Source organism: Streptopelia decaocto (genome assembly GCF_964273445.1).
Source record: "Streptopelia decaocto genome assembly, chromosome: 3".
NCBI lineage: Eukaryota > Metazoa > Chordata > Aves > Columbiformes > Columbidae > Streptopelia > Streptopelia decaocto.
This window is the reverse complement of record NC_138656.1, coordinates 22,912,500-22,927,718: the sequence shown is the minus strand read 5'-3', so window position 1 is coordinate 22,927,718 and position 15,219 is coordinate 22,912,500. Positions and strand designations below refer to the sequence as shown.

At 36.3% G+C, this 15,219-nt stretch overlaps 1 protein-coding gene across 1 annotated transcript in view; it reads right to left on the bottom strand.

Annotated features, from left to right (window-relative positions):
* Window positions 1-15,219, bottom strand: part of USH2A (usherin) — a 383,410-nt gene that overhangs the window by 321,264 nt on the left and 46,927 nt on the right. Inside the window, exons 9-10 of the mRNA XM_082050056.1 lie at window positions 10,874-11,069; window positions 9,948-10,078 (exon numbers count right to left, since the gene is read on the bottom strand). Coding sequence (XP_081906182.1) covers window positions 9,948-10,078; window positions 10,874-11,069 — 327 coding nt within the window. The remainder of the gene's footprint in view (window positions 1-9,947; window positions 10,079-10,873; window positions 11,070-15,219) is intronic.

The following is a 15,219-nucleotide window of genomic DNA, read 5'->3' as shown; positions in this document are numbered from 1 at the left end:
AGGTCTCCCCTCAGCCTCCTTTTCTCCAGGCTGAACAGCCCCAGTTCCCTCAGTCGCTCCTCATCAGACTTGTGCTCCAGACCCCTCATCAGCCTCATCACCCTCCTCTGAACTCTCTCCAGCAGCTCAATATCTTTCCTGTAGTGAGGGGCCCAAAACTGAACACAGGATTCAAAGTGGAGGCTCACCAGTGATGAGTACATCAGTCAATACACAACACAGATTAAAACAGGGGGTCAAAGCAACACTGAGATGCAGGAGCAGTGAATTGGCAAAAGGTTTAGAATTCATAATCAAGGAACAAAAACTAGCTTTTCTAACTCAAGTGTTCTGGGCAATGCAGAGATGGCAGCAAACAAATTCTAGTTTATAAGTAATTTTCTTTAGGTAAGTGTATTTTTTTCAGTGCAACTATTTACAAATATGAAAAAGCAGTCATTCAAAACTAGTTATTCATCTACAACATAAACAGCTGTAGTTCAATTTCTCTTAACAATTTTCTATTTCTTTTTGTGAATCAGGTAAAGCTGAAACAAAAGAAGAGTCCTGAGGCAAGTTCCACTTAAAATAAATGTTATTAGCACACCCATCTGCAATGAAGCTCTAAGCTTTATTAATACAAGATAAAATACAGTATTTCAGCATCTAACACTAAATTCTCAGTGCAGAAAACACTGAATGAAAGTTATAAAGAAGTATGTATTCCTACCCCTTCTCCTCATAAAAGGATTCGTTAATCAAATAGAACCTCTTCACTATGCTTCATGTTAGAGGTCTATTACTAATGTATCAGCTACATTTTCAGGAAGGTGAAGATATTAAAAAGACAAGAAAACAAAATTTTATAAACTAATGGCAAGACAATAGCAACAAGAATTTTCAAGTTATTGCCTTTGAGACTGTATTTGATCTAGATATTTAGTGTATTATAAGAGACCCAGTCATGCATCACAGCCATTCATCAGAGAGCTCAGATTTGGAAAGCAAGTCTGAGTTTAATCCTAAATGAAGAAAAATACCTAGTTTAAGACATAACTGTAAAAGAAACATTTTATGTTAGTGGTCATAGCATACTCAAATTATACAATAGCAAGTGTTATATCAAGTTACCCCATCAACACTCAACACATAACTTACACCCAAAAAGACTTTAAAGTTACTCCAATAGCTACCACATGAACGAAAGCATTAGATGCAAGAAGTCATCTTCAAAAAGTTGAAATCAGATCCAAATAAGGATGTTAAATAAGAAAAAATTACCACCACCAAGTTTTAAAACCAGAATAAGACAATACAAAAGTCAGCTTTTAATGAGCAACATGCTTAGGGCTTGAAGGAATTTTATGTCAGAAACAAAGGAAGACTGCCCAAGAATCATTGAGGGCAAAAAATAATTAAGTGGTATCATCAGCAGATTTCAGATTGGACATCTGAACTTTTTCACTAAGAGGCAAGTACAGCATCAGAAACAGACTGGCCAAAGGGAATGTGGAATCTGCATCCCCAGAGGTATCATGACTCATCCAGAAAAAATAATGTCTGGATGTAGTGCTGACAACAATCCTACTTTGAGCTGGAGCAGATGACCCTCTAATGCTTCTGTGATTCTGTGTAGCATTCAGGAAAAGAAAGATAGAACCACAACACAGACTGCAAAGGAAGTATTAATATTTCACAGCCGTTCACTATGAAAGAGGTGTCATCATTCCACCTTAGGAATAATTTTCAAGACTGGTTTCAAACCAAAATGTCAGATGAAAAAGGATTTTAGCAGAATCTCACCCATTGGTAAGTGACTACATGTGAGCCAAGAGTTCTAGATGAACTGAAATATAAAATTATTGGGTTATTAATTGCTTCAACCAACCTCAGTAAAAGAGGAATAAAATTATAAACGTTACATCAGTCTCCTAAAAAGGTTGTAAGGAACCTTCTGAGCTCTACAGACTAGTGGCCTTTTTCTGTATAGAGCAAATTAGTAGTAATGAAAACACAAGTTTGACATATTGGAAAAGATTGGTACTCCTTTTTTTTTTTTTTTTTTTTTTCCCCAAAGAAAATTCATGCTTCATAATTCTACTGTAATTCTTTAAGCCAACAACATCAGGAAATATAGTATAACACATATACTGAAACAAACAAATGATCAAAAAAGTCAAATTAATTTCTACATCAAGAACTTCAAATTTAATGCCTGGGGAAAACTAGTGTTGACTATAGTTAGACAGTGATGAGTCCAAAATTAGCTACTGTGACTCAAGAAAGGAGCTGTTAAAGCTGCTCCATTCACCCTAAAAATCATTTGAAAGCTCTGAGGCAGTTAAAAAGGCAATAGGAATACTGCAATTATCAGGTAAAGAACTGAAAATTATACAGAAAATGCCATTCTGTTATAAAAATCTATTGTGTATAAATATTCTGCACAATTTGTATATCTGGTTACCCCCTCTAAAAGAAAAGAGGTTGCAGAGGAAGTAGAATAAGCAAAGATACCAATGAAAAGAGACTAAATAAACAGACTTTTCAGTTTGTAAAAAGATGACTAAGATAAAGAGAATACATTTCTATAAAATTATGAATGGATTACAAAATTAGTATTCATTATTTCTCACAATATAAGGAGAGAACACCCAGTAAATTATCAGAATGCAAACTTAAAAGAATGAAAAAGTGCTTTTTTCTACACACTACAAATGTGTAGAAAAACACACTTTTTTGAAGTACATTAAAAAAATTTGTTAGATTAATTCCGTATGTGGACACCAAACATGACAACTCAGATGAAACCCTGAGTTTAACTCAGGTAGTCCAAAACCCACAAATAACTACAATCTGGAAAAGTACATCACAGAAGGATCATGCTTCTTAACACCAGTTCCTGGTAACTATCAGAGAGGATACTGTGCTAGATAAAAATCTCATTTCATCCAGTGTGGCTGTTCTTATCATAAATACAAGGAAACCCAACTCTAATTGTGAGCACATAAAAGCCATTTTCTGATGCAAGAAGTTAAATGTGTAGATTACTGAGTGCTAAGTATCTTCAGCATAATTTTAAGTGTCAAGGTATAACAATACAAGAAGCAGTAATTTCCATCCCATTCTGTTGTAGAAAATGTATGTCCCCAAACTTTCTTTTAATAGGGTAAAAAATTATGCCAGAAGAATAAATATAACTCTTCAGAATGAGGAAGAAATAACTGGTCAACTGAAGAATATAATTCACATTTTCTCTAGGAACCAACCAATGAAACCATTTGGAGATCTCCCTATATAAATTTCCTCCTACCTTGCTGTCACATAGAAAAGAGTTTTCCATCTGTAATCAATACAAGTGGCAATTGGTTTCCTGGTTTTTAAAAAAAAAAAGAGTGAAAGTCTTTCATGGCACAGTTAGAAGAATGTATAGGAAACTAAAGTTTTTGTTAGAGGGGAAGGCTTATCAGATTGCTTCTTAATAGATCTGAAAATAGGTTTCTATGTACCAGATTAGAGGATCTGTAAATAACCCACTGACATTCTTCCATAACACTGATTCGAAGTCTGGAGGGGGGCGGGGGAAAAGTCAAACAGAAAAAAAGGCATTCTAAAGACAAGACAAAAAAGGAGACATCAAAATGGGTAGAACAAACCATTTCTATAACCACCTAAAAATCCAAGTGAAATATGAAGCAAAGTGGTGGTGGTTGTTATTATTATTTCTGTAAATCTCGCTTACTCTGGAAACAATGGTGTCACTGAGAAAATCGGTAGCAATTAATATTTAAAGAGTTTGTTAACCAGGATTTCACCAGTTATGCACTGGAGATAATACTGAACCTTCCCCTCCTCCTCCTGATCCAAAAGCTATCTGTTATTTGAAGAAACAGTCTTTAATTGTTATAGAGGTTATAGAGGAGCAGAAAGCAATTTGCTCTACTGTTGCTTCCACCTGATAGGACTGGTTCTGACCCAAACAGTAAGCAGACAGGAACAACGTGTCTATTAACATGACCATCGTGGTACTAAATCACTTATGGAAAATACCTGTCTAGATTGTTCACTACAAAAATGAGTCTAGCTGAGCATTACTACCAAGTGGTGGTGTATCTTGGGACCTCATAATTACAATTGTTATTTGATACAGAAAATCACTGATGCTGACTTGGCATATATCCCTTGTGTCATTTATAATTTACGTCAGAAACACACATTAGTCCCATATCCTTGAATGTAAGCGGTTATAAAAAGTAAGCAAGCAATTTCTTCCTGCACAAATCACAGCTACAGCATCATTGCCCTTAATCAGGAATCAGACTACTTGTGATTTCTGAATTTTAGATATACCAAGCAGTTCACACTGCTTTAGACTGTAGTGATAACCACTCTTTAATCAGGGGACACTTTAACCCATCACATCTAGAATCACAAATTCAAGGAGGAGCCCATTCAGGAACTCTCCCAATGTCCAGTTACTAAATTGTATAAGGACTTAGGAAGAGATTTATGTACTCAGGATAAAGGGCGACATATCCCAAAGAACTGTCTTAATTATTGCTTAGGGTAGAGCAAACTATTTAGCCATGCCACTTGTCTAGTAGATATTGAACACGTATGTATCATCCGCTAACTATGTAAAATCTTGTTGACCATTTGTATTCCTAAAGTATAAAATTGAATTTGCTGAAAAAAATAGCTGGCCTAAGCCTTTCTGAAAGTTAAAACCATATTTTTCTCCTTGGATGTCCTTATAATTTCAAATAGCTATTCTTAGGTGTCTGTAATAGAGGAAACATATTGCCAGAAATGTAATCAGAAAGTCTCTCCAATTCTGGGGAATAAATATGAGATCCAGCTTGACGTTACTAAATGAAAAATTAAAGCTGATACTTTCTAAGTTTCTTTTACAAATGTTAACTTATGGTTTTGAAGCCCAAAATAGATGACAAAAAAAAAAAAAACAAACCACAAACACACAAACAAATAACAACAACAAAAAAAGCCAACCAACCAACTAACCAACACAACACAAAACAAAACCAAACAACAACAACAACAAAGTCAAAAAAAACAATCATCTTTTGTGATTGGCTGAGTCACTACTAATAGCAATTATTTAGCCCTTACCAGGACAGAAACACCTTTCCCTTGACCAGCTGGCATTGCCCAAAAACTCACATTTTAAGACCAATGGGTATTCTTAGTTCCTGCATGAAATTCTTTCTGCTCATCTTGCCATTGGTACCAATCAATGGCAAAGCCAGTAATCTCAAGGTTCTGTCTTTTTGATATAAAAGCTAATCACACACTTCTCTCTACCTTCTTACTTGACAGAAATCTAGCAAGGACCACAGAATCCAGTTGACTGAAATCTCAAGAAGTGGGAGGGGGGAGCAGGAAGGTTGAGGACTTTTCTTCTGTTTAGGAAATGAGAAGTGTAGGGTGTGCTGGCTCACACACACACCAAATACCTGAGAGTACTCTAAGTATGCCAGCATTGGGAACTGACAATAGCATAAGCAGCAAAAATGAAGTTCCTTTTCACTTCCCTATTACCTCTTCTTGTCATCACATATGACTTTCAAAAATCAGTAGCTTTCTACTACTTCTGTTCAAAATGTAAAATCAGGTGTTTACCGTCTGCCAAGGACACTCCAAAGGGTGAGAGTGGGACAAATCCCCAAAATAACCTGATAAACTAACACAGAAAGGCAGCATTTCCATGGTACAAAACCCATCAGAAATGAAGGCATGGAATTGCTTAACATAAAAAGATAATTTTCCTTCAGTTTAGCAATAAGACTAAAGGCCTTCCATAAAGGGAAATCCAGGATTCAGAATACACACTGTGTTTTATAATCTGACTTTTTTATGGACTCCACTATGCACATGAACTTTTCATTGACACATTTACATCCTTTATATTCCTTATTCTACTTGATATATCTGTTGACTGAAATGCCCTTAATTAGCTCCTTAACCTACATTCTTTCCCTTGTAACACACATTCCTGTTACTTATTTATTGTCAATCACAATAAATGGGTTAAAAACTGTGTAGATGGAAAAAATGAGAGCAGAGCAATGTTCATTCTTATTTATACCAAAGAATTTATCATCTCAGAAACAAAATTATCAGAAATAAAGATTCTATTTTGGTTTAAAATACACAGCTATTAGCTAGCTTCTACATTCTGCATTAAAAAAATAAATCAAACATTCAAAATTCTGAGGGAACAAAATGAAGAAACTCAAAAAGAGCAATATTCAGGAAGTGTACAGAAAGCTGAATTCTGAAGCCTGTTCAAAATCTTACTTGGTAGCACTGGAATTTATGTTTTCATTTGACTCTTCCAAGAAAACAGTAACTAACGTTTTGTCCATCTTCATGCCTTAGAAAGAGTTTCCTTGCAACATGAGACCATACAGCTGCCACCTTGACAGAAGGCAATTAAGTCTTTGCAACTCTAAACAATATCCTCTCCAGTAAAGTACAGCATCTTTGCACCAATAAGTATATGATAAATATTTATTTGTACATTAAGAGCAAATTTCCAAAAATCAACGAAAACTCAATAAAGATAGATGCCTAAATGCACTGAGACCAGAATGGTACTTCCAAAGACTAGGTAAAAACAGTAGCAGCACCTTCAGCTTCGCCTAGAAACAAATGCCCTGGGAAGGGTGCTTTTTTTCATGCTATTATATACAGCATAGTATAATAGAATAATGAAAGGACTACAAACTGCTGTGCCTGATTGAATATGTAAGCATCTGTAGAGCAGTCTGGGTAAAAAGCAGCACAAGAAAATGAGTCAAGGATTGTGGTATAAGGGCCAAAAGAAATAAATCTCCAGTTCTCTATACAGAGCAAGAATGATCACATCAGCAGTGTTCTGGCAGAATTTTCTAGTGTGTGAATGGTTAGGGAGAAGGGAAGAGGCAGACAATTCTTCTTCCACTCTCATAAAACTCAGGCACCTCAAATAATTCATCTGGACTTTCTGATTGTTTGAAATATTTTGTGACAAATGTTCACAAAGAGGATGTGATCAATGCGTATCTTTTCTACGCTGATGAAATGTCAATAAGCTGCACGGAAGTGAACTAATTTTATCGGGCTGTAGTAATTCTCTCTCATGTACCCACCAGTCTCAAAGGAATACCTCTCCCTGCAAAAACTGCTTGTGGATGCACTGCTATATCACTCTTCCAAAATCCCACTCATTCCTATAAGCCATAAAGTTATAATTTTCAAGTTTTAAATAAGTTAGTTTGCACTTTAAAATACAAATGAAGGTACACATTGATCCGTACGTGGACATGACCTACAGATGTATGAGAACGGAGCAATGCTACACACCTACATGTATTTCTCACCAAGGGTAGGGTGAAAAAGGTGAACAGAAGAGGCACAAAGTTTTCATACTCAGTCCCAAGAACCGAGATGGGAGTAACCATTCTACAATAAGCTCTTCCATCCATCCTGTAAACTATCTACATTAATAATACTTAATTTGAAGAGTAAATATTCTTTAAGTGTGATAGAATAAATTAGTTTTAGAACTCTGTATCCTCTTGGAACTTAATGACACGATTGGCACTTTGCAAAAAGAATAAAATATCGATGAACTGCAGAAAATGGTAAAATAAAAGTGTATTCTGGCCCATTTTTGGCATATTTCCTTAAAAATTATCATTGTGATGGGACAATTAATTTTCATGAGTAGGATCCTTATTCCTCACAATTCCATCTTCCACAGGTCAAATTTGGAAACACTTCCTTCAATGATGCCTTCCTATTTCAAGTAATTCATTTCAGCCCTTAGTCCCCAGCCTTATTAATCTGTTCTTTAATGCCACTTAATCATTTCTCCCTGCTCTGCTTCTACTGCAGCAGTCAACTGACACTATATTGAGCAATAGTCTCCCCCATTTTTCCCATTTTATCTCCTTGTTCATACTTTCATAATCAAGCTTCACCAACATTCTTGTATATTTCACTATGTAATCAGTGATTTCTGTAAACTGCTTTTCCTTTCATTATTAATAACAGCTGCAGTTGTTTTAGGTTAACATTTCACCAGAAACCATAGACATGCAAATCAGCATTTGCTTTCATTTTTCCTATACCTTAAAAAAATAGTCCTAAAATGATATCTGTGTTTTTGAAGGTTTTTTTTTTTTCCTGTGATCCCAGCAAAAAGTATCAACTTTGCAAGACAGAAAATTAGAAATTAATTTTTATTTGTACTACAGGGGATTACTTTAAAAATCTCATGGTTCTAAATTTGCATATCACTCAGTATGTGCACTGACATGAGTGCACTGTGAAGGTGCAGAGTCAAACTGAGCATGTATTTGTACCACTACAGTAGCAAGGATGGAAATACAATATGATCTGCCAGAGATTACTGTTAAAGAAAATGCACTAATAAGAGACATCATATGAAAAATGCTAGAGATGGCTTTATGAAAAAAAGTTTGGAAAAAAAGAAGAGACAGGAAATGTGGCAACAAGCTGAAGAAGTTCCATCTCAGTTTCCTGCAGTGCAAGTTTTATCTTTAAAATGTTTTTAAAATACATTTCAGACAAAGAAGCTGTTTTTCCCTTTTCCTAACAAAATTTGGATTTTGGTAATGGACAGGTCACGTGTGAATAGAAAACAATCCACAGTATAACTTTAATATATCACAGAATCACAGAAGGTTAGAGATTGGAAGGGATCTCGAAGATCATCTAGTCCAATTCCTCTGCCGGAGCAGGAACACCTAGATGAAGCTACACAGGAATGTGTCCAGATGGGTTTTGAATGTCTCCAGAGAAGGAGACTCCACAACCCCCCTGGGCAGCCTGTTCCAGTGTTCTGTTACCCTTACTGAGAAGTTGTTTCTTCTCACATTTAAGTGGAACCTCTTGTGTTCCAGTTTGAACTCATTACCCCTTGTCCTACCATTGGATGTCACCAAGAAGAGCCTGGCTCCATCCTTGTGACACTCACCCTTTATATATTTGTAAACACTAATAATGTCACCCCTCAGTCTCCTCTTCTCCAAGCTAAAGAGCCCCAGCTTCCTCAGCCTTTCCTCATAAGGGAGATGCTCCACTCCCTTCATCATCTTTGTTGCCCTGCACTGGGCTCTCTCCAGCAGTTCCCTGTCCTTCTGGAACTGAGGGGCCCAAAACTGGACACAATATTTCAGATGTGGTCTCACCAGGGCAGAGTAGAGGGGAAGGAGAACCTCTCTCGACCTACTAACCACCCACTTTCTAATACACCCAAGGATGCCATTGGCCATTGGCCTTCCTGGCCACAAGGGCACAGTGCTGGCTCATGGTCATCCTGCTGTCCACCAGGACATTTTCTGCATTTTTTTAATGTACATTTTGAAAGTTACAGATCTATTATCGGACTATATATCTTGCATGTCAATGAGTTGCGTGAGCTTAAAAAGCACAGCTGATGGTGTTACCTTTTCAGCATTAATTTGCGGGTTACTTTTTTTTTTTTTTAATAGACTTTATGAATTAAAAGGGAAACAAGGAAAGCTACCTTAATTTTAGTACAATTTCAGGCTCAGCTTATTGCCTGAGTTTTCAAAATCTGTTTGTGATTTTAAGATTTTAAGTATCAAGAACTTGAAAAACACTCAAAACCTGGATATTTTAACATTACTGAGTACACAGGTACCTCTTAGTATCCCAAAACTACTATTCACTTCCAAAAACTCACGCAGCATCTTTTATGTCTGTTGCTGGTCTAGATGAAAAACTTTTCGATGGTACACCTCAAATTGCTTTCTGCTTTTTCTCTGCTTTCAGTCTCCAATGTAAGTCAATTATTTTGAAAAGGCTGAACTCAAGCATTTTTATAAAGTAGTCACCATCTAAATACACCTTGTAAAATCTTACTGGTGTCTACCCAGCTAATTAATGTTTTGCCATTTTTCCATGTTAATGCTACTTACATTATCACACAGGAGGCTCTTATTTTTGGTGCCTGTTGCGTAACAGTCACAAGGTTTGCAAACGTCAATGGCTGAAAGATCTGCACCTGCTTGTCTGTAATGGAAATCCTTGCACAGCTCACAGTTCTTTCCTGCATGAAAGAAAGGTTATGCATTATGGCTTCCAATTCATTAAAATTAGCTGTATAATTCAAAATTAAAGACTCTATTCCTTTGAGGGAATTCTATAATTTTCAGGACGTCCATTTTAATGCACCTTTCATCTCTACCTGCCAATTTAGTGATCCAGAGCATATGAAACAATGAACCTGTTACAAACTATGTTTTACTCCATTAAACTTCCATCTGTTATATAATACCACACTTATATAAAAGCTGTGCCATGCAAATGCCTATACATTTTTTGGAAAAATTATCGTTGAACCTGAAACTTTTCTTTTTTTCCCTTTACTAGACAAAGCAAGAAAATTGAAATAGAAAAGAACTGTTAAAAAAAAAAAAAAGTATTCAAATATGCTTCTTACACAAAATAGAAACCTTTGCTCAATAAGCAAGAAACTGACATTAGAGCAAGATTTGACAACATTTTTAATATGTTAACTGTTAAACACATTCAGTTGGACAGATTTGATATACTGGATTTAAATGGTCTAGCCCATGTAATGGAAACAGCTTTGAAACTATACATTCTAATTATCTATTGGAATGTATTTTGCACAAGATTGGATGAAATTTTAGCAGCATTTTCCTACAGCTTGAGTATTGACACAATTGTAATTACTGCACTACCTGGATACTTTAAAAATACATATACATGAGAATTTATTGGAATGTCAGATGTTGAGCATCACTAATTTCAACTGATACAAGACTTAGCCAAAAAGCAACTGCAAAACAAACAGTCCATTCTCTTTCATATGACTTACCAGTTGTGTTGTGTTGACAATTATCACACACTCCACCGCTGCCCCTGTAGTGTTCCTGGGGAAAAGGGTCTGTTGCTAAGTCGTAGTGGCAGCTTACTGCATGGCTGTAACACTGACATGGTTTGCAGTTATAGGCATGAGCTTGGTCACCTGGACGAAAAGGCTTGTCATTGTACAATGGCAAACAGCGATCACACTGAAATAAAGAAAAGCAAAATAGAAGGAAAATACTATTTCTTTACCTTACAGGAATACTTTTATACTCTCTATATCCATGTTCTGGTCTATGTTTTCCTCGACTTCAATATTACAAATATTGGGTTTTGAGAAATAGTGAGAAAGCATATAGAGAAATAACAAAATCATTTTTAAAAATCTTTTTAAGTTACTTTAACAACAGATTAGAAACGAGGAAGGTGGGCAGAAGAGTAAAATGTTAAGTATTTAAATACTCAACACAGGCTAAAGTCCTGAGACTGAGATTTAGTGGAACCTCTAAAGATGCAAAATGGTGCCTACTTTGTTTGAGGCACAGAAGACATATTCACCTCATGCATCCATTTGGATGCATTTTAAACAACGTCTGTTATTGTAGTCTGTAGTATTGCAGTAGCTAGTATGTGCAGTTAGCATTTGACCTTGTGAATGAAAAAAAAGGCCCCCTATGGCCAGATATGTGATGCTGTACAGAGTATCTGAAATATCAACACTTCTTAATGTGTATTTATCTCATTAAATTTTCAAGAAAGACATTTTCAACAAAAGCCACAAATCTCTACACATATTCAACTCCGTCAAGTTGTATTTTAAATATTACACCAATGCAATACTAGGATAACAGGTACATTGTTTAAATAAACACTTAAACAATCTTGTTTTCTTCAATTCTTTTCAAATTTATTAGATACAAAGGCTAATGATATTCAAGTACTTAATTAGTTTAAATCCAAACCAGTAAAAATATTTTTAAGTAGTCCAGGAGCACCTCTGAAGCTCCTTTTTTATTTGGATGAACTCACAAAATTACCGACTAAGTAGAGCTTTGTAAAGAATGTGAAGTCAAAATAATCTCCAGTTCATAAGAGACTCTACAAAAATTTATTGTGTCTACTGGTTCATCAAGAATTAAACCTAATTGGAATTCTTACAAGTTAATGAATGGGTAACATTTTGGACAGTTACATTCTCTTTATGGTGAACAATTCAACTGTTTTTTATGAAATTGGCTCAAAGAATTGTACGTGTTGGCACTGGATAGATGTTTGTTTAGAATAATTTATTTTAATTAAATTGGCATTACTAGAAGTCCATTCCTCAAATACAGGTGCCGTGCTGGACCTAAGAAACAAAGTATATTGCAATTATAATTTCCATCTCTCAGAAGGAATTTAAAAGTTTCAGAATAAATCACTGTCTGTAAAGCATTTGGGCAACTTCTTTCTTCTTAAGTTCCAGAAGTGTGCTCATCTTTCTTCATGTCTACTATTCCAAGCACTACTATAATTATTTAGGCCCAGTGTGCCTACATCAGCTACATGCTGATCATTTGGAAACTATATTGAAGTTTCTAAACTGTTTTACTCACAGTTGATGCTGGCAAAGTGTGGGTAAAATGAGAAGCTGAATTAGGAAACATGAGATTAAGATAGTTCAAGAATCGTGGTGCAGTCACAACTCATAACAAAGCAACTTGGGGGTGAAAATGAAAGCATTTGAATTTATATGCTGAAATTTAGTTTTAATAAATGAAATTAACAGTAAGAGATAAGATAACGATAGTCACTGCACCTTTTTGCAATCTGTTAAAAACAAAACAACAGCAACAACAACAACAAGTGAGAGAAAAAAAGAGACGTCAGCATGAAAATTAGCAAGGTTTCCCTTGAGACCTCGAACTCCAGCCTATGTTTATCAGAAGAACCACTGCCTAACCATGATTAGCCCAGTTTAAGTACGCCAAGGGGAACACCTTGACCATAACTGTTACTCAAGTTTCCCAGTTTAAAACCTATTCAAGTCCCTGAAGATTATGAGGGGTCTGGAGCACCTTTCTTATGAGGAAAGACTGAGAGAGCTGGGTCTGTTCAGCCTGGAGAAGAGAAGGCTGAGAGGGGAATCTCATCACTGTTTATAAATATCTCAAGGGTGGATGTCAAAAGGATGGGACCAGACTTTTCAGTGGTGCCCAATGATAGGATGAAGGGTGACAGTCACAGACTGAAGCACAGGAGGCTCCATCTGAATATGAGGAGAAACTTGTTTACTTCGAGGGTGCCAGAGCACTGGAACTGGCTGCCGGGAGAGATTGTGGAGTCTCCTTCTCTGGAGACATTCAAGACCCGCCTGGACACACTCCTGTATGATCTGCTCTGGGTGAACCTGCTTTAACAAGTGGGTTGGATCTCCAGAGGTCACTTCCAACCCCAACCATTTTGTGATCCTTCCCTTGTTCACATCCACTTTTCCTCTCTCCAATCATTCCCTTTGACTCTTTGAGGAAAATCAACATTACACTGCACCAGCAATGTAAGACCAGAGGGTTCAATCAGGAATTGCACAATTTGGGAAGTGCAAGAAAGAAACCTGAGCTCCCAGCCAAACCATCCCACTGAGGCAGCTTCCTCCTTGCAGCATGCCTACAGAAATACATCCTCCTTGAAAAGCAAACAGTTCAGGAATAGCCACCAACCTGCCAGCCCTGAATTTCCATCTGTGCATGGTCAGCCACATAGCTACTGCAAGCATTCATCATTTCATCTCACATTTAATCTTAGATCAGTTACTCATGCCCACCTGTGCTTGCACCTATCGTTAAATGACACACAGACACTAACGAGAGAAAAAGATGGCACTTGATTACATAGCAGAAAGTCTCTTTGAACAATGTCTCCTCTTCTATGGCTTTTAAACCTTTGACAAAACTTTTTAAAAGCCACAGCAAAACAAGTAATCGTTCAGAAGCTGATAATGACTGTGAAACAACTGTTGTTCTAGCACTTGTCACACCTGTATGCATTAAAAATGTGCAGTGGTCCCCCACCTCATCCTCAGCCTGCTGAGTCTGTCACATCTTTATTAGGTTAAGAACTGCATTTACCTTTCAGACCAGCTGTGTTCAACTGTCACTTTCGGTAGCACCATGATGTACATATGGCAATCCTCAGGCTTTCATTCAAACATAAACTCTGCATTTGCCCCAAACATAGTTACTGAAAAGGTTGAAAATGTTGAAAAGGTTGAAAATGTTGAAAGATTTAGAATGTTCAAGAATGTTAATTCTTGACAAAGCAAGCCTTTCTCCATAACCATAAAACCCACAAACATGCAGATGTCCGTATTCTCAGACACATCTTGGCCCTACAGAAAACATGGAAAATATATAGTTTTCCCTATAGACAATAACAAACATGTGCTCTTGATAAATAGTATCTGAACTGCTCACCTTCTGTGAAAACAGTTTTCTGAGAAAGCATTACATGGAGCCAGATGGTCAAAATATCTAGCTCATCTTGCCCAATTCATTAGGCTAAAACTATGATTAAAAAATTATTTCCAAACACAAATTCAGGATATTTTTACTAAAATTATTATTAAAAACTTACTTTCTCAAAACTTTTTAATTCGGTACACTTATAGAAAAATCAACAGTGACTTCAGCCTAAGCCTTTAGGTGCCAAGTTCCTTATCAGTCACTAAGAATGCTGAGGTCAATGCTTCTGAAGAAACAGTCAACAAGACAATGGTAATACTTTAAGACTTACAATAAGTCATGACCAGCTAGAACCTTCTACTCCAACACTTTTAAAATATCCTCCAGTTTGCCTCTTGGTGGCATCCTTTTTTTTTTACTGTTACGTAGAATTTATTCTTTTTTTACTTTTCCTAACCTGACTAGGCGTTCCTATCTCACATTCATTAGTCAAAGTCCAGTTCCAATAACCAGTGTACATACACACCTACAATGCATATACATATGCTTCTATAACATACATACATCATTAAGAGTACACAGATTTAAAAATCTGCTGAAGTGATATCAAAATTAGAATGCCACCTTCTCAGGCATTTTGAAATGCTGCCTTGTCTTTGAAAAACTCCATTATGTGTATCACCCAATCATGTTTATTTATGCTGCCCTGTAAAGTGTTGACTATAATAGGATAGTTAATCACACACCATTTTTCCCTTCCTACAAGACCCCAGTCTGTACCCAAACGGACAGTGTGCTTTCATTCCATTTAGCTTCATTAGCCAAATAAATATGGCTTCTGAGCAATATCTATTCCAGTGTAGCTTAGCCCTGCTCTGACGACAGTTGTCTTGATTTCCCTGTGGCTTTTTCCTCA